The following is a 20,681-nucleotide window of genomic DNA, read 5'->3' as shown; positions in this document are numbered from 1 at the left end:
CAAATTTCGTGCTGGTAACCGGAAATGCACGATCCATACAAATTATTGCACTTACGGACCGCACTATAATCGTCGGACGTTAAATTGAAAGAAAGATTTTTGAAAATAAATCCCTTCAAAACAATCCAGCACTTAACAAGCAAAATTCTATCAGAAACTACTGTCCGCAGGATTACACGCCGGACAAATATTGCAAACTTTTCCGAAATAAACTCAAAAACTTTGATGATTGGTTAGTTCCGTCTACATTTTCGGTATTTAATAAAATTGGCAATATCTGAGTAATAGCACACATTTGTCCTCCATTAATCTACTTCTCCCGTTTCTCATTTGCCTAAATATTTAAATTTATTCATTTATATTTCTTGCATTATTATTTGTTAGCTTAGGTTAGGATTCCCGTAGACGTTTAGGTTACGACGTAGAATTACTTCTGAGGAAGCATTGTTTTTGTGTGGGTGCAATAATGATATAACTTTAAACACTAAATGTTACTCCATGTGTATAGAGTGTTTGGATTTATAACTTATGTAGTATATTATTTTATGGTGTTTGGCCTGCCACCCGGTTGATTTATGAGCGTTTGCAGCGTTCCTGTGCTGACACAGTTTTTCTCCCGACTGGAGGTTAAAGTTCCCTTCGAGTGATTGCAAAAATAAAAGAATTGTGCTTCCGGAAAGATTATAATCACGGAGCGCGCGCCTGAATAGTGTACAGCGTGTGGCAAAATGTTTTTTAGAAAAGAGAGAGAGAAAGAAAGAAAAAAATGTCTCGTGACTGATCACTTGAACGCTAGATGGCAGACGTTCAAAAATTGTCTATTCTATGATGTTCGACTGAAGCAGGGCTGCCAACGTGAGCGATTTCCAACTAAATCACATGCTCAAAAGTTATTTCTCACCTATTGAGAAACAGTATGACCACTTACAAATTAAGCTAGGTTCATTGCTGTTGTCAGGTTCTTTTACAGGGGTTTGAAGGTGCGCTTTAATTCTTTCCCAGTTCTTAATGTTTATCTTTAGGTTGCGAGATCTTACGTCTTCTCTGTAAGTTTCACGCGTTACTATGTGAAACCATATAAATGGATATCACAAATCGGTAAATATCTTTCTGCTTTCTCTCTAAGAAATTTGCGAAAGAAACGTCCAAAGAGGAGAGACAACAGTCGATTGAAATCATAAAGTAGAACAAAATAATAGGGGTGAGTATCGTGCCATGGGGGGGCGAGCGGGGCGGCGGCTCCGGGCGCTGAAGTAAGGGGGCGCGAAATTCGGTAGAAAAAGGGAAAGAGAGAGAAATATATGTATGGGGGCGCCGTCATATACTCTCGCCCCGGGCGCTGATAAGGGTGAATGTAAATTCTCATATGTAGCACTCGAGAAAATATCGAAAAATGAGTCGTGACTTAGTGAGTAAGTGATTCGAGCCATAATCGAGCAGTATCGAGCATTGACTCCATGTTACCCCTAATAAATACAGTAGAAGCAAATAGCTCTTTTCAAAATTATGCGCGGGGAGAGGCACGTGGTTCAGTGGTAGAGTGATCATCTCTGATGTGACGCGTCCTTGTTTCGATTTGCAGGAATGTGATCTTGTACTGGATAACAATGTGTGCGTGGATTTTGTCGGAGTTTTCCCATTTTCTCCTGTATTCTAGGGGCGGGTATTTCAGTAGTAGAGTTTTCACCTGATTTGATTCCAGCTTGCGCCAAGTTAGCTTTGTAGTGGAGAAACACCGTCTGCGTGGGTTTTCTCGCGGTTCTACGGTTCCTCCCAGTTTGTTAATCCTACCATTCCATTCATTTTTCTCATCATCATCGTCTTTTTTTTAACTAGCTGGTATAAACGTGGGACGTAAAACGGAACGATTTCATTTCATTTTCTCCCATATTTTCATTCCACCAATTCTTACTTTCATTACTCACCCGTCTCCTTTAGCCTAAAGGGCACAACCGTGGAATGTTAAACTACAAATTTAATATATTAAAAAAATAATCATTTTCTGTGATATGCTAAGTTGCTTTTTGTCGGATGCAAATGCTCCCAACTAGAATCGAACACGTGACTACCGAGATGGCCACAAGAGGTCTTGCTGTCTTCTTGTATACTCACACCATCAAGTTAACACGTAAGATATCTCTGAGACACTTACACGTTCAATCTCCGCAGCGCTGTAACAGTAGAAGATCTGACCGCAAGTGATTTCTGGATATGTTTCTCTCGGTTGAATACCATATTTTCCTCAAAATGCTAAATCACAGTTTATTCAGAACTTCAAATTCTCAGCAACGGATAATGAATTATTTTCAACATTTCGTAGTATAACGCTGTACGATATGCAAAGTAAGATTCAGGATATTTTTGAATGGAATGTACTGCAAATCTAAGGATTAGGCAAAACTGTGGTAGCATAATCTTCTATAGCTACAGAACCCTTTGACTTACTCGGACTACCGGGTTCGATTCCTGGTAGGAATTTGAACGCATTACAGTAGGTCCACGTCTCATATAGGTTCGGCGCTGAAAAGGAATAAACTGCAACCAATCAATCTTTGACTTACTCAGCACCACATTCCCCAAACCGTTAGGGTCTCAAACTTAAAAATTTCCACAAGTGTTCTTAAATTCTAGACTATAAGTTAGGCACATTGCGAAAAATTCGAACCGGAAAGAGGAAACTTCTCTTATGAGGAATTCTTTTTCATTATCATTATGGGTTCATTTTAAATAGATGGGCAAGGAGGTATGAAATTCCATGTGTAAGTATTTTATTTATTTATTTATTTATTTATTTTGAGTTTAACGTTCTACAGATACGTCCATAAAACTAGAGAAGATGAATGGTTATTAAAAGTGAATGATTATGAAATTGAATTTGGTAATCTTATTACTTCTATATATTAGCCCTAAGTTGGTTATTTCAGAATTTCTGAAACTAATCAAAACATAGTTTACTCACTAAATGTTCAATAATAACACCCAAGATGAAATATATTTAAACTGATTATTTTCCGAAAATTTTCTGCATTTACCTTCACTTTTTTTACAAAATTACTTGTTTATAACTGAAAATACATCCACTATTATGGCTTCTTTACATATTATATCAGAACTGTCTAGAAAAACATGTTTATACATGTCTGGTCACAAAACTTAACAAGTTAAATATTCAGATCTGGCCTGGCCACAAAGAAAAATGATATCATACGATATGGACTGTTGTCCATATCAAAATATATATATTTATAAATGTTATCCTTATACTCTCTCACCGAGAATCGAATCCGAAACCACGCGCAGTAAAGACACACACGCTAGCCACTGGACCAGCGGGAAGGGCTAATTTGAAATAAACAGGCATTCGATAAACAATGTAAAAATAACACTCACTGGCAAACTTTGAAAGTCATAGTCCATAGAGATTGGAAGAGACAATAATTTTTACAATTATTATGTTTTGAAGTGTTGAACATTTTGTATGTTTGGGTTTTATTCTTCTTTGGACAATAGAAATGTATTATTTAATTTCGTTGAAAGCGTCTATTTTTATGAATTCTTTTATTCCTTCCATTTGAATAGCTATTGGAAACACTTACTTATGCTAAACGCGTGGCTTCACACATCAAATTATTTTGCAAATGTTCTCAGATAAAAGATCCGAATCACAGAAATTTCAGTTTTCGATTCCGGATTCAGATAACGGTTTACCGGCTCCGTAAGTGCATTATTTGCTCTCGACTCCAGAGGTTCTTCCCAAAACTGTTTGACATCTACGTTACGTGTGTGTATAAAAAATAGTATAATAGATTTTCTGGTGAATTTTTCTTCACATCGTTGGCAATGTTGTATATATTTCAGTTTTAGTTTGTGCTCAACGAGTGATGTTATAGTAATAAAAACTTATTTTATTTTCTGTTCTTGTCTTTCAGAGTGCGTGCGTGTGTGAGCGCGGAGACTCTTACGTCACGCGGGGCTCTGTCCAATGAGCGCGAAGTGACGTCACCGGAGCAGCGTGGATCTCCATGAAGCATCCCCAGTCACATGTTGCCAGGAGTTGTGTGATCTGCCGGCTCCCCGGATGGGCAAGAAGGGCCGACGCAAGACCAGGTGGAGGAGACTCTCCATGGGTAAGTCGCTTTGACTTTACTACTACAGTGCTTCCCTCTGGTTTACAACGCCAGTAGTAATAAGACAGTGGCGCTACCTTAGCATAAGAGGGGGCTAGGTACCCCCTTCACAAGTTCCCTTTATACCGGCAACTGTCAGTGTGTAATATAAGGTTGCTATTTTTGAATTTAGTTTGAATATGTATATCAAGGAATGTATTCTATTTTCAGTTAAATTTTGATCTGAACATCACTTCATCTTCGTACCAGCTTCTGATACGAAATTGGGATACCATCGGGAGTGGTGTAGAATTTGATTATATTTAGTATTAATCAGACTCTCAGTATTCTTTTATCCTTTTTGGCAAGTGTTGATGACTTTTATACTTTTTGATTGTCACCAAGCGCGCACCCAGAAATTTTTGTTGGGGGGGGGGTCCAAGCTTTCGGGGGAAGGGGCCAGTACTACAAGCCACTACGTCTATGTAGTATTGAACGACTATCATTTTGCACCCGAAAAGACTATAAGCAATAGCAAAATTCCTCCACCTATATTTTCAGGGGAATAATGTTAGAACTAGATCGTTTTTATAAGAGAAATAATACAAATGACGTGTAAGATCAAATTTTCATGCTACATCAATCATTTGCCTCTTAAAGAAGTGTAGTTTTATTGAGAGATGTACAAATATATGTTAAGTTAGGAAGTTTTTTGAGAGGAGTCTGGACCTGGTGGACCACCCGCAAGTACGCTCCTGATTTGCAGTCTCGTCCTTAGTGTGTGTAATCCCGAGTTCGAATTCGGTAAAGGGGCACGGTGGCTTAGTGTTAGGGCACTTACCTCTGGTGCGTGGGGTTCCTGGTTCCTGGTTCTGGTGTTGGTAAGTTTGTGGTGGACAACGCCGTGTCCGTGAGTTTTCTCGAGTACTCCCGTTTTCTCCTACTTTGTCATTCCACCGATTCTTCCATCATCATTCACTTGTTTTAATCGTCGTCTCCATTAGCCTAACAGGCATAGGCGTAGGACGTAAAACTGAAAGATTTCATATCTTTCTTTTTCTTTTTTCTTTTCTTTTTCTTTCTCTTTTTTTAAATTCGGTAGGGTCTAGTTTGTATTAGGCTACTGGATGTAGGCGCGAAACCTCGTCATTAAGACGCATTGTCTCCGAATCTCTGTCAAATGCCAGTCCAGCATAAGCAGAATTTCCGAATATAAGTAGAAATGTAAGATTAGATTTTTTTTTTTAAAAAAAAAGGCAGTGTAATATGGAGTGTGTGAAAGTTTTTGAAAGATATATATATATATATATATATATGAGTAATACATAAAGGCGATTGTATGAAACCACTAAACGCATTAAATAATCTATCTAGATGTGTCTTTTCTACCTGACTGTGAAGAAGCTATGATAAGATTAGGATTAGGATTTAGATTTCGGGCTTTCGGCATCTACGATCACGTGTTAGGGATGATGTCCCTCGGCGAGCACACTATCCGGGGAAAGAGAAGGAAGGAAGGCCTGGGACCTATAAGTTAGATACCAAGCCGGCCTTTACGTGGTGTGAATGAGGAAAGCCCAGGAAAACCTCATTCAGGGTGGCTGGTCTGAAAAAGCGTTTTACACTTTTTCGACCGAATGGCCCCACCGGGAATCGAACCCGGGACCACTCGCACCGAAGGTGAGAGCGTTAGCGACTACGCTACGCGGGGCCACATAGCTGTAATAAGAAAAAGTGAATTTTTCTCAGGGAATGTTTGCAAATTTTTAAGGAACTTGGTTGATCAAAATACCTCTGTCTGTCCATCCGTCCGGGAGGCAGAGAATCTCAAGACGTGGTTGATGGATTTCCATAAATGTTGGCCAGAGGATCAAAATTTAGGAATTATGCTCGTCTCTGGAGGTGGTATTCAAACTCAAATGGTAGAATTTTCCATTTTAACGTTGATCACTATAGAACAAAAGTGATAAAATAGATATCGAAAAACGGTAAGTGTCTCAAAGATTTATTTAATCTCCACCGTAATCTACCTACTGAAACCGGAAGTGGGAGAAATCTAGTATCAATCCAGGTCAATATTAAATGAGAAAATATGACACTATACAAACCAAATTCCTTCACGTGGTGTACACGTGACACTGTTACTTAATATTTTCACATTTTTCTTAAATATCTTGATAGAAGTTGATGGATGAGTGTCAATAACATCGTCATAATGTCACAAACGGCCGTTGATATAATATGTGTTATCCAAAATTGAATGAAGTGTGTGCTGAAATGCTAATTGCTACTTAGAACATAAACAGTTTGATATCATTTGTTGATTTCAGTAATCTTGTAATCTAAAGGGGCATTAAATATAAAGAGAAACGTAAAATTCAATTTGGTCTCCTTGTTTAGTGGCTAGCATGTGCCCCTTTGCTGCAGGAGCTCCCGGATTCGATTCCGGTGGGAGGGCATCGAACTCAATGCAATGATTCAGATCCCGTTCAAAACGGCATATCTTGTCTCATATAGTCTCGATGTCGACAGAGAGCGTGAATAGCAATTATTAAATAAAACTCTATATAAAGCATGGGGAATGGGCAGACCCTTTTTATAAGACAAAAACATCCCAGTCTGCGAGTAACTCTAATAGACGAACTTCAAAAGTTTAAGAGATATTCTTAGTCCTTATTATAAAGGCAAGACTCGTCAGTTTCCCAATCACGCTAATTCCCAGTAGTTGTCAGTCAGGTTAATAGTTGCCGCTACCTGTGCTGTCCCATACCTGATGCCAACAGCTATCGCCATGGAGACGATCCTAAGTCTTGAAGGGAACAACTTATGAAAACGCAAATATGAAATGTCCGATTTGTTTTCTCCTCGATATCAAATCAGAGGACTTCCCGAGAGAATTTTAACGGTATGTGTGAATGAAATTTTAAAAACAAGGTTTTTCCTTTTACAGAATGACGTTGTTAGCCTCAGACCAAACCCCCAACCTGCAGGAGCACCCCTTGTCTTCTGTCCGCGACTGCTTATTGGAATGTTCGCAGCTAACTTCTGTATCTAGAGACTTTCTCCTCCATCTGCAATGTGAGGACGCACCATGTTGTGCTGACAGGAATCCACGTTAGGGGGCACGGTGACTCTGTTGTAGAGCATTCACTTGTGCTGCGTAGTGTCCCTTGTTCGATCACAGATCACACCAAATGTGTTTTGTAGTGGACAAGCACTGTGTTCGTGGGTTTCCTTGCAGTTCTTCCGTTTCCTCCCACTTTATTCATTCTACAATTTCATTCATTTCCATCACGACTGTTTCTTTCAGCCTAACTGGCATAAGCGTAGGACGTAAAATGAAAACTGTAAGGAATCCATATTACATGAAAGGAGATTGGTTTACCAACAACTCCTTTATGTATTTCCCCTTCGTGTCCAGTTGTCTGTCCGCCCTGAAGGTAAAACACCTTAAGAAGTCCATGATGGATCGGCAAGGTCTAGAAGGTAAAAAGTAAGGAATGGCATTTGTCAATAGTTAGGAATGGGAGGTAATCCTTGCGCCAGAATTGGTAGACATCAATCATTCCCAGTTTTAACATTGATCTCTACAGAGTAAAACAGTAATAGATAGCGAGAATCAGTTTCTTACAATTAATTAAGCGTTCTAATAGCTTATTCCTATCTATTCTGGGGGTGCGGTGGCTCAGTGGTAGAGCGTTCACCCCCGGTGCTTGGGCTCCCTGGTTCGATTCCAGCTCGCGCCGTATGGACTTTGTGGTGGACAAACACAGTGCTCGTGGGTTTTCTCGGGGTTCTCCTGTTTCCTCCCACTTTCTTCATACCACCATTTCATTCATTTCACATAATCACCATCTCATTTAGCCTAACCGGCATAAGCGTGGGATGTAAAACTCAAAGATTTCATTTCATTTTTCCGTATCTATTCTAATCTCTCTATTAGAACTAGAAGTGTTAGAAATCTACTTCTAATTCCGGTTTCAATATTGATTGAGAAAATAACACGCTATGCAAACCAACTCCTTTACGTGGTGTACATGTGACATTACTGCTTGTTTTGTAAGTCATTTCATACGAAAAGGCAAGAAAAACTACAAGATCTGTTTTATCTTGAAATATCATGAACTTTATGGCTATCTCTACTTTCTAATGCAATATTCAACGCATTATTCTTAAATAAATATTTCATTATTTATTTTAATGCATAATTATAATTACTCAGGGGAAGTGACGCTTCCATTGATGTTAAACATTACTCGACATCTGAAATGCGACAGAAGCAAAGTTCAGAGCTTAACCATTCTCAACATCAACAGCACAGCATCTCATTTGAGTTTTGCTTTGCAATTGAAGGGGGGGGGATAGGGGTGGAGATCTTCACCGATATAAATATTTCAGGTTTTTCATCAGTATGTTGCTATACTACCTTTTCTTGCTTCTTACCTTCTTTCACAAAATGTTAAAAAATTTCCAATACGATTAAAGAAGTGGTGTTTAGATACGAGAAAACAAAAGCGGTTCACCGATTTGTGTGTGTGTGTCAGATAGTGACATAACAAACTTGTAAGTGTAGAGAACTACTACAAAGTCAGAACTGTTTATGTAGGCCCGCTACTGTAAATAAATATTGGTCAAAAGCATTTTCGTGTTGATTTATGTCCATTTTCGGCCATTTTGAGCACCAGGAAGCAATTGTCTCCTTTGCGTTCCCTACATGACGCACCACAATCAACTGCATGAAGTGTGGTTTACAAAGTTACGAATTAGTTAGTGAATCACCGAACGAAAACTCTGTTTTTAAGATCACACTGCTGTGGCTTTAAAGATTGCACTGATAATTAATCCATCTGTTATTCCATATGATAACTTTTGAACGAAAGCAATTTTTTGGAAGTTTCTTTTTACAATAGATAGGTGGAGCTATTATCTCGACTGATTTCGTTAGTGGATTCCATCCGTTAACATCCCGGGTAACGGTTACTTTAGCGGTTGGCTTATCTATTCCGCTTAATAACTAACACACCATAGCTTCTATGCAACCTCCATAGTAGCAAAGACATCTTTGTTGCTAATGGCAAAAGATATATAACTGCAAATTGTCCCTCCGAATATCGTATACATGGAATTGTGCGATCCTCCTTACTCTCTTTACCAAAGTTTATTTAGTGAATAAAACTAAACAATTCAACATGCATCAAGTAATTAACTATACTTCATTACAATTTCCTATCTCCCCTTCTAGGAATCATATCACATTCTCTTCTGAGTAAAATTATGTCTATTTCTAAATTATTTCAATGATACTGTCTCCAATAGTGACTTCCTCTTCTCTGCATGGTACAGCCTTGATCAAAAATATTGTTCTTTTATCCGTTTTATAGTTAAATATTTACGTGCTAATTCGCTTTTCTATTTTTGCCTTCTTCCTTAAAGTTTATTGACACATTTTTCGCCACGATTTCCCTCTTGTGGGCATGGGCACTCATAAATATGTAATTTGCATTTTTGCCAACTTAGGTTTAGCCCATCAGTAGCTCATGTTGTTATCACCAGTTATCAATCGACTTTTAAAAAAAAAGAGAGATTCTTAATTCAACCCGTTTATATACATACTCCTGGTTTGTTCACGCATAACTTCGACATACGCGCACGGATTGTAATGATTTTTTTTGTTTGTTTGAAAGAGTATGCCCTCTGGTGGTAAATACAAATTTATCTAGGATCTGGTGGTAATCTTCTGAACTATTCTATGAAGCACTCAAACTGATACTGCTTTAATTATGGTAAAGTAACTTGCTTATATGCAACCACACATTTTACAGTGTGTTTATGGTTGCATAACATATCAGGAGTTGTACTGCAAAGTTTCGGAACACTCTCATAGTACATTATACTTTCTGTGTTCTTTCTGACATTTTAAACAAGTAGGTTACGTATGTGAAGTAGGTAAGATTATTTTTGAAAAATGTTTTTTCCTATTGTATAGATAAATAAATCAAGGAATATTTGAGTTTTACTCGAAATTTCTCTCCATGTACACTAACGCAGGATTGCCAATTAGTGTACATGGAACCAAAGTTTTTAGAGTCTTATCCATCAAAATTTGGTGTTTTTAGTAGTCTATAAATAAAAAATATATATATGTAATACACTGGATAATGTTATTCAACGTAAGTTGAGATGGCTACAAATTGAATCAGGAGTCCTCAAAGTAATCTACCACTAATCCGCTGCGATTCTCTCAAAATTATTTACAATTAATGGACTTTAATTATACACAACAACAATTAACCAATTTCTATAAAATATCTATGTATCAAATTTTAAAAGTCTAACTATATTTATCACCACTTATAAACTAGCTCAATTCTTGATAGGGGGCGCGGTGGCTCAGTGGTAGAGCGTTCACCTCCGGTGCTTGGGGTCCCTGGTTCGATCCCAGCTCGCGCAGAAACGGGACAAACACCGTGCTCGTGGGTTTTCTCGGGGTTGTCCCGTTTCCTCCCAGTTTCTTCATTCCACCATTTCACTCATTTCTCATTATCACCGTCTCCTTTAGCCTAACCGGCATAATCGTGGGACGTTAAACTTAGAGATTTTATATTTCAATTCTTGATAGAATTGTTTGTGTTTATATTCCAGTTTCTATTAAATGTGACTTGCTGGGTTTTGTTGCCTGTTCTGTTGGGAGATTTTCATTATCTGTTATCACCGTTGATTAATGGACACAATAGAACTTGTAGTTCATCGATGCGTAATGCGATAACTTGTATGGTTATAGAATGGAATTAATCTCTGCTTCTAACGTCTGAACAATATTCTGTCTGTTATTAGAGATTAAGATAACTGCGGTAGCCCTTGGCTTTGATTTATTACTAATAAAAGTAACTGTGACACTCTAATGGTTAGTAACACAGTATAATCTTTTTTTTATTATGGAGTTTTTCTTATATATGCTGTGACAGTTAGTGCTGAATAAATGAAATATCTAGTTTAACGTACTACGATAGTATTCCGTAAACTAAAATGGATGCACATTAAGAGCCTACCATGCTAAAAATAATACAAAATTTATCATCTCTTTTGCTTGTTTATTCATAGGTGAAAGGAGACAATGAAATGTTATAGATATAGATCATAGATAATGTTATTCCAGAACAGAAAATATGATTGTATAGAATTTTTAGTGTTGCCATCCACAGAAATTACAGTGTTGCCAGAATAACAATACCCCAAAATCTAAGTTAAGGGAGCGACTAGAGGAACTACTTTTTAGATAACATCATTATTTAATTTTAATAACTGTATGTTAAAACTAAACAAACAGTTTATTACAAACTAAATACAACTATTATTTAAAAAGTAGTTCACAGGATTCCAAGACAACATGATACGTAATCAAATGCAATTTAGGTTGTTTCTGTAGTCTCTGCCTGAACTTAGATTTTGGGGAGAACATTATTCGGGCAACACTGTAATTTCTATGAATGGCAACACTGAAAATTGTTCAGGTCCATCTTTTCTGCTGTAGAATAACATTATCTATAATATATATTTATAACATTTCACTGTCTCCTTTCACTTTTGAATAAACAAGCAAAGAAAGATGATAAATTTTGTATTATTTTTTAGTATGGTAGGCTCTTAATTTGAAGTGACTGACTGGAAAAGTCCGGGAAAACTCTCGACTATAAACTCACTTGTCGTCGAGACTCCTCTGGACCAAAGCTGAACGCCCTAACACTTAGACATCGTAACGGTGACGGCGCCAGCTTTAATTTCATGGAAGAGGAGAGAAGCAGAGAGTCAGAGACAGTCTTGAAGGAGCAGTTATTATTTTATATACCGAAAAGGATACTTTATAGGGCCTATTACTTGATGTATATTACAACTAAACACATCTGAGATTGAGGTATAGCCACAGCGGAGCGCTTGCACCGTTGTTCCTATCTGGCGTCGTCATGCATCGTGACCACTTTAATGCTTTATTGAAAAGAAATACTAAATTCGACTTCACTTTATCAAAAATGCTATTAATTTGTCATCATTAGACTTAGATTTGTCTATCAATGATTTATCTTTGCAGAATTATTAGTAAGTATGCAACAAAGATGTAATTCGATTTGAATACCGTATAAATAGGGGATAATGCTTTATTTCCAGCAAAGATTGCCAGATGAGGATCGTATTTCCAAAATGAAAGAAGAAAAAAATCCATAAAAGAGGAAGTAAACCCAACCCCTTTCTTTAGACGTACAAGTCAGACACGGAATAAAGAAGAAGACGGAAAAAAAAAAAACAGAATCTTGATACTTCTTAGAACGTTAAATCAATACAATCGGTCAAAAGAACGTTTGAGTACTCGTTGTCTGTTTGATTTACTCATGGTTAATGTAGAAAAATACGGACAGGTAGTGGGTTTTCAGGGGACGCGGTAATGAATATTAAAACTTATATTAGCTTTATATTCTTTTAGACTGCCAACTATGGTGTTCGTAAGTATGAAAAGTTTTATGGAACGAATATGTTTTAACTGCCTGTCCCTCTGTTGACAGGTATTAGAACAAAAACGATGAGATATAGCGAAAGGCAGCTTTTGGATATGTATTCAGTGTCCCAAGAATAGACCCTGTCTCTGTCTTTATGCTTTTATTCAAACCAGAAGAGAAATATGTGCCACTTCCGGTTTTAATACTGATTTCCATAGAGCGAAACAATGGCAGAGAGATTCAACATCTCAAGAATACCTTGAATCTCCCCCATTATCCTTCCATCGAAGCCAGAATTGATATAGACCTACAATACATGGTTTCAATATTGAATTGCAGTAGAACGAAAGTGGCATCAGATATCGAGAAATTATATCGATTCATTGTCTCAAGAATTAATTCCATCTCGGGCTTTTTTTTTTTTTAATTTCTATTAAAACCGAAAGTGATAGATATCCCATCCTCGGTTTCCATATTACACTAGGAATGCAATGGATGTACCCCATTGCAATGAAATGAGCTGAGCGAGCTTAAACTACGTAATCATTCCTGGCCATTATGCAATAATAAATGCCATTTTTAATTGTTGACAAAAAAATCGCGTGAAAACTTTTTCCCCATGTTAAGTCTATGCAAGCGTTTTTCGGTGATTATTCCTCGATGGTACATCGGATTTTTGATTTCGACCTATGTTGTCACTCAGCACGACATACTCTATCAGCGTGCTAAGTTTTCTTGAGATCGGCCAAACGGTCTAGGAGGAAGCGTTTTTCGGTGATTATTCCTCGATGGTACATCGGATTTTTTATTTCGACCTATGTTGTCACTCAGCATGACATACTCTATCAGCGTGCTAAGTTTGGTTGAGATCGGCCAAACGGTCTAGGAGGAGTTCGCGGACAACCAAACGGCTAACCCGAGTATAAGAGCTTCGCTTCGCTCAGCTCAATAACATAGTTTGTAAGTATACTGTAGTTTCTTAAAGTGAAACGAAAGTGCAACTCACAGACACAATGTTCTCCACCACAAACTTAGTTGGTCGGGAATTGAACCAGGGACCTCACGCACCAGACGTAAGCACTCTATCGCTGAGCCACTGCAACCCCCACCAAGACTTGAATATCGGCTACGTGGTATCAGCCGTTAGAGCATGAAACTTCCTCATATTCACGGACAAACCCAATTCTGCTAAACTTAAATCTAATAAATATAATTTTCTTCTTGCTTCTCTCTGAATCTAGCATTTTGTTTCTTATTCTGTGAACATACTACGTGAGTAAAGTTGAATTCAGTGTAGAATTTCCTTTTTTATGAAGTGTTGACATAGGACACGATATAGAAAATCAAAATTCGCTCCCTGGTAGGAGTGCTGACCACGTTAAGTACTAAGTCTGTATCTTAATGAAATGTTTCTGGGAGGTGACAAACTTCGAACGTTTAGATTAAGCGTATCATGATTAGGTAATACTATCATACTGGGAATCAAACATCTGAATATTCGAATTGGATAAGTCGAGATTATCAACCCGCTATACATTTTTATAATAACGGTGCGTGCAGCTGATATGATTCCAGATGCTTTCTGGACACAAATTAGTCTGGGTCTCAGAAGCGACACTTAGACCCGAGCAGGCCTGTAGCCAGCCCAAAAATGTACGGGGGCCCGATGCAACCATATTATAGTTCATCACCATATTATAGTTCATTTGCCAGTCTACCGTGAAAATTTTAGGGGGGCAGCCAAAATTTAGGGGGGCGGCCCCCTAGACACCCCTGGATATGGGCCTGGACCCGAGGAAGTCACACGGTGCCCGTAACCTGTACTACCACTGGTGCAGGGGCCATTGTGCAAAATCAATGTTCACAATTACAATATGGCCGTTTCCCACCATAGTATCTTGCCTACAAGAGACTTGGATTATAGGACCACACCACTATACACAAATAGCATGTAATGGTAAAGTATTTACAAACGATAAGTAAAAAGAGCGCGAATTCGGCAATTTCCAAATTAATACACAATGCCCTTTACGCGAAGGTTAATTGCATGTTGAATTAGAATTCGTTAATAAAGTAAATAATTCAGCTAATATCTTACTGACGCTCATTATGCAGTTTATTTCAGAGGCCGTATGTTGCAACACTGCTTAGTTGCCAAGGGGAGGGAGCGGCTGTGATTAACGCAATGGAAGGATGATAAATTGCGATCGGACAGCAACTGAAGCTATAAATTAATTATAGCGCTCGCACCTTCTTTATGCGAAGTGCTAAATGCAAACAGTCGAAAGAAGCGAGCTGTTTTCATAAAATGTTGCATACAATTGCACAAAATATTACCTCAAACAATTGAAGTAAAAAATTGATTAATTGTGGCAGATATCCCAGCTCTGTAAAAATCTCAACCGTATTTACGATACAGTATGTTTTCTGTTTTCCCTGAACTATACTGTGCCTAAGTATGGGAAGTCTTATAGAACTGTGTAGATCCGTTTGACGACAGAAAGAACATAAAAAGACAGCGAACTTAAGTTTAATGTAAGGAAAGTAGGTTCACTGTCAGCTCTAATCCCTCTGTTGTCACCGAAAGTAGCACCAACATGCCATTTCCGATTTCAATGTAGATCGCGAGCACGTTGACTTAGTGGTAAAGCGCTTACCTTTAGTGCGTGAGGATCTATGTTCGATCCCGGCCAAGTAAGTTTGTGGTGGACAACATCGTGTTCATTGGTTTTCCTCCCACATTCTCATTACACCGATTCTACCATTAGCATTCATTTGTCTTAATCATCATATCCCTTAGCCTAAAAGACATAATCGTGGGACGTTAAACTAAAAAAATTCATTTTTTTCAATATAGATTGTTCTAGAAGAAGAATGGCAAGAGTTTTGTTTGTTTGTTTGTTTGTTTGTTTAATTATAGGTTTGTGAGTGCAGGAACAGTTCTCATATTCTTTTTCTATTGAATCCCTAAGTGCTAGAAATATATTACAATTTCCGGGGGGGGGGCGGCCGCGGTGGCTCAGTGGTAGAGCGTTCACCTCTGGTGCATGGAGTCCCGGGTTCAAACCCTGCTCCCGCCAAGTGAACTTTGCGGTGGACAAACACCGTGTTCGTGGGTTTTCTCGGGGTTCTCCCGTTTCCTCCCACTTTCTTCATTCCATCATTTCGTTCATTTCTCATAATCACCGTCTCCTTTAGCCTAACCGGCATAACCGTGGGACGTAAAACTCAAAGATTTCATTTTCATTTTTTATTACAATTTCCGGTTTAAGTGTTCTTCCGCATAGAGTAACAGCAGTAACAACATGAAACGGCCTTTTGATTTGAATTTACTGCCGCAAGAACCCAAGAATAAATTCGATGTTGATTCTAATACCTCTGTTGGAACCGGAAATGGTACAAATATACTATTGCTTCTGGTTTTAATACTGAGCCTCATAAAGCGAAAACGGAAAGAGGTGACAATTCATTTATATATATATATATATATATATATATATATATATATATATATAGTTTCCGGAATATGTTGATCTCCCTGCATCCACCTATTGGAATCAGAACCGATAAATCGATCACTTCTCGATTATAATATTGAAACCTCATAGTTTGTGAGTCTACTGTAATTTCATAATGGGAAACAAAACTCACTTGTTTAATGTATTTATTTATTTATGTTGTTATACGCTAGAAAATCTTACCCCATTCATTATTTCGTTTTTTTTTTTCCCCTTAACACCATTACGTCTCTTCAAGTCCTGCTGAGATTATGTTGAATCTGTTGACATCTCATTCAGTACATTATATGAAATCACTTAGGTTCTACAGGAGAAGATATTCAGAAATACAGTCTTCCCTCGTAAAGCTAATCTCGAATTAACGTTTTATCGGTTTATATTTTATCAGATGAAGAATCCCTTGGCATAAAATAAAGATAACACAGAAGATTAATTGTCAATGTCTCGCACCACTCCCCTCTTGGCTATCTGAACAGCATAGCGCCTTAGCGCTGGAGAGCTAGGTTAGATTCCCGGCGGGAGCTCATGTGGTTCTGATCCCAAGTTAAGCTATAGGTCCACGTCTCATATATCTTCGGTGTTCAAAGAGATGCTAAACTTAAAATTAAATTCAATTAATGTCTCACACCTAATCAAAGCTTTCTTCTTTCGTACCAACCGGCACTGTCAAATCTTATTTAGCAAACTTTCCCATTATAGTGTCACGTCCCCCTAAGATCTGTTACACGTATGAATTACGTACTAATTATTAAAATGTTTTAAAAGTCACCATGAAATGGTCTGTATTTAAAAAAAAAATAAAAATAAAAATGAAATGAAATCTTTAAGTTTTACGTCCCACGATTATGCCGGCTAGGCTAAAGGAGACAGTGATGATAAGAAATGAATGAAATGGTGGAATGAAGAAAGTGTGAAGAAACGGCAGAACCCCAATAAAACCCACGCACAAGGTATTTGTCCACCTCAAAGCTCACTTGGCGCAAGCTGGGATCGAACCAACAACCCCATGCACCAAAGGTGAACGCTCTACCAATGAGCCACCGCGGCTCCAAAAAGAAAAATAGTAAATGAATTTCAGCAGTGGTAGAGCTTACAACACATTCTTCAAAATACCAACTCTGTACGTATAGGAGACAAAGAAGCGTGTTGCATTGGGAACAGAAGGGATAAATCACACCGTCTGTACAGGTAAGGCTCAATATTTTCTGGACTTCACCACATGCAAGAGATAAAGTAGTCAAACTCAGGTTTTAGCTGCTGTTACCCCATACGTTTCTACAAGTATTCATTTTAGAGAGGCTGGATGCAACCCTTAGCCGCATTACAACAAGAATGCAAAGAGAAAAGATATAATTTCCATCAGGTGATTGCAATCGGGCTCCCCAGCTAGTAGATACATATTTTACCGACTGCATCACGACAGTCCTATATTTACATATTTTAGGTAGCCCCCTTTGATAAAGACCACATGAAGCCGAAGGTGTGGTTGGAGGATAAAAGTCAAGGTTCGACATTTGTTAAGACTTCGACACACAAAAGAGATGAGGCGGTCAGTCACGTTAAGGTCAACTTTACCCTCTAGGTTTTCCCAAGCACCCTTTTACAGAGGATACGTAAAATTAATTGCTCCATGACGTCACAGGTTGGTGCTCCACTTCTCGGTAAATCACATGGAGAGCTGAAGGAGCTGACATCTAATCTTGTGTTGATAAAGGACAATAGTGGCACGCAGACGAGAACATGGATAGCGTTAGCTATACGACGCGCAGTTCCACTGCCAACGCCTGTTTGTTCCGTCCGCCTCCTCTTTTGTTCATCATGTTTCTCCCTGCTATTTCTCTCAGACTGTAGAAAGCACCCTTCTACATCACGGAACAGCCAATTGGAAATGAATCCGATGGGCGAACTCGTCAGCTGCCTTGCAACGAGAGTAAATCACGTCTCCACCAGAAATTGAACCCAAACATATTAGATTGCAAGACCCTTAGCGCGTACGCCACTGCTTGTACTTCAATAGGGAGTTCACCGCTTGAAATTTGTTCCTTTCTTTCCTTCACACTTTATTTGTCAACTGTCATCGAATTGAGGAAAACGACGGAAGACGAGTGACTTACTTGGATGCAGCCACCTGTAGCTGTCCCTTATTTAAAATTCTCCCCCTCCTCCCGCCTTATTTCATTCGTGGAATAGAGATGTTTGTATTGCGTTCCTATCTAAAAAGGAATACACAAACCCAAGCTGTTCCAATAGGATTTTCCTTGTAGACTTTCCGCGCAACAGTGTTTACTCTGAGTGTTTGCTTGAAGCAGTTACTGTTGGAAGTAATATCTCTGTGTCCCTCTGCTGGTACTGCTTCCCACAAATACAGTATCACTCTTTCTCTCCACAAACACATGATAACATGTTAATGACCCACATACTTACTTATTTTTTATTTCTATTATCAAATAATATTTTTGATAATTCAACACCAAGAGATTTGATTCATTTTACACAACGACGTTTTGTGGGTGACCTTCACCCATCTCAGAAATATAGCTTCTTCCGACGAAGTCGAGGGGGCGTTGCAGTTTTCGTAGAAAGAGATTTCCTCGTGTGTAGTGGTTGGGTGTTTGCAGGTTCCATTTCCGCGCGGGATTTCTGTTGGCCCTTATCCTAATTCTGAAGACGGTTTAGAGCAGTGATTGTTCTTTGTAACTTTTTCTACAATTCCATTCTGCCCTTGGAATTTTCTGATTCGTGTCTTCTTCCTCCCTCTCCACATTTTCCCCAATGACTTGACTAAAGAGCTAGCAGACCTTCCGGCAATAAATCCAGAAATGCATGCAGTGGGAGTCGATATAATAACCGTGCATCGCCATTTGAACATATGATGTATATTTGAGCAGGGGCATTCACAAACCATAGGCTGTTCATCATTACTTAGTGAAGAATAGCTGTTAATTGTATAGTTCTCCATAGCGTTTAACGACATACTTTTCTTGTAAACCTAAAACTTGATTGTACGATAACCACTGTATATATCAAGGTGAAGGTGAGAACGAAATGTATTATGAGAAACGTATTCATCGTGGCATTACCAAGATGATTAACTTTTAAACTGTCCATCGAAATTCCTATTTAAAAAAAAAAAAAAAAAAAAAAAAAAAAAAAAACTGTACCCGATCGGCCATTTTAGCAAAATTTATATAGTTCGACAAATGTTTTTATGGGAGTCACCTAAAATTGATATATTTTAATGCATTCAAATCTATGTGTAGCATTTTGAGTCAAATCTATTGTGATTTTTACACATCATCATGAGTAAATCTTGTCGTTTTCAAGGATAGTACATTAAAATTAGGGTTTAGTTAAACAGTTGAATGACATTTGGGATAGTTCTCAGTGTGACTGAAAGTGAGAAATCTTAAAAACTTGGATTGTACGTTTTCGATTGCGCTAGTATATTTGATATACTCCGGATTCCATATTTCAAAATAAAAAGAAATGTTTAAGTTTTAGGTCTGACGATTATGCCGGCTAGGCTAAAGGAGACGGTGATTATGAGAAATGAAGGAACTGGTGGAATGAAGAAAGTGGGAGGAAACGGGAGAATCCAGAGAAAACCCACACATACATTGTTTATCCACAGCAAAGCTAACTGATCGAATCAAGGATCCCATGCAACAGAGGTGAACGCTATACCGCTAGCTCACCGCGGCCCGTCCGTTCCATATTTGAGAAGCTTGCGGTGACTCTCGTAGTCTATATCTTGAGTTCTAACTAACGCAAAGACGCGAAAACTATTCTAGTCTACATATTGAATGTTTGTGGATCACCCGCATGATCTATGAACAGCTCTGAAGTTTTTCCGTCATAAATTGTAGGGGAAATCCATGAATAGTTAATAGATTAATGAGATACAGCCCAAACTTATGTTTAATTCTTAAACCATAATATCGTGTAAAAGATAAGACATTATACCAGTCGACAAATGAACAAGACGACAATTCTCATGTGTAATATTGGAGAAAACAGGAAAATTAATTTTATGATGTTAAAAATATAACTTTCGTTGTCGATTTGACAAAAGAAATATACACAGTCAAGTACCAGATTGTATGTGGTGTTTTCTAACTTCTCCTAACAGTAACATCCTTGTAAAAAGTCATGACGAGGACAAATAGCCTCGCTGATGACGTCCCCATTAGGCCATTCCTTCATTCATTGTAAAAAAAAAAAAAAAAAAAAAAAAAGTGCGGACTGAAAAAAAAAACATTCTTTTCTTTTCTTTTCACCATAAAAGAACTATGATATCGAAATTTCATATTTCTGAACATAGCGTTTTAGGCTAGGCTTTGATCGATGACTGTCTTTAGCCTTTAATAGTATATGGGTAGCTGTTAGCGGGGGTGCGCCCACGAGGGGGAAGTTTAATCGAGCACAGACACCCCCCAAAAACAACTTCTTAAGTCAACATACATTTGTACACTATTTCAATAAAATATCATTGTTTAACAGGGAAATGATTGATGTAGCAGACAATTTGATCTTACACTTGATCTGTACTCTTTTCCCTAAGAAAACAA

At 38.1% G+C, this 20,681-nt stretch overlaps 1 protein-coding gene across 1 annotated transcript in view; it reads left to right on the top strand.

Moving 5' to 3' along the window:
- LOC145691115 (uncharacterized) overlaps positions 1-20,681 on the top strand; it is a 465,209-nt gene that overhangs the window by 149,834 nt on the left and 294,694 nt on the right. Inside the window, exon 2 of the mRNA XM_081766826.1 lies at positions 3,930-4,127. Within this exon, the coding sequence (XP_081622952.1) occupies positions 4,079-4,127 (49 nt within the window). The 5' untranslated portion in view covers positions 3,930-4,078. The remainder of the gene's footprint in view (positions 1-3,929; positions 4,128-20,681) is intronic.

Source organism: Thermobia domestica, chromosome 7 (genome assembly GCF_964235325.1).
Source record: "Thermobia domestica chromosome 7, izTheDome1.hap1.1, whole genome shotgun sequence".
NCBI classification, from domain to species: domain Eukaryota; kingdom Metazoa; phylum Arthropoda; class Insecta; order Zygentoma; family Lepismatidae; genus Thermobia; species Thermobia domestica.
This window is presented reverse-complemented; position numbering and strand designations above follow the sequence as displayed.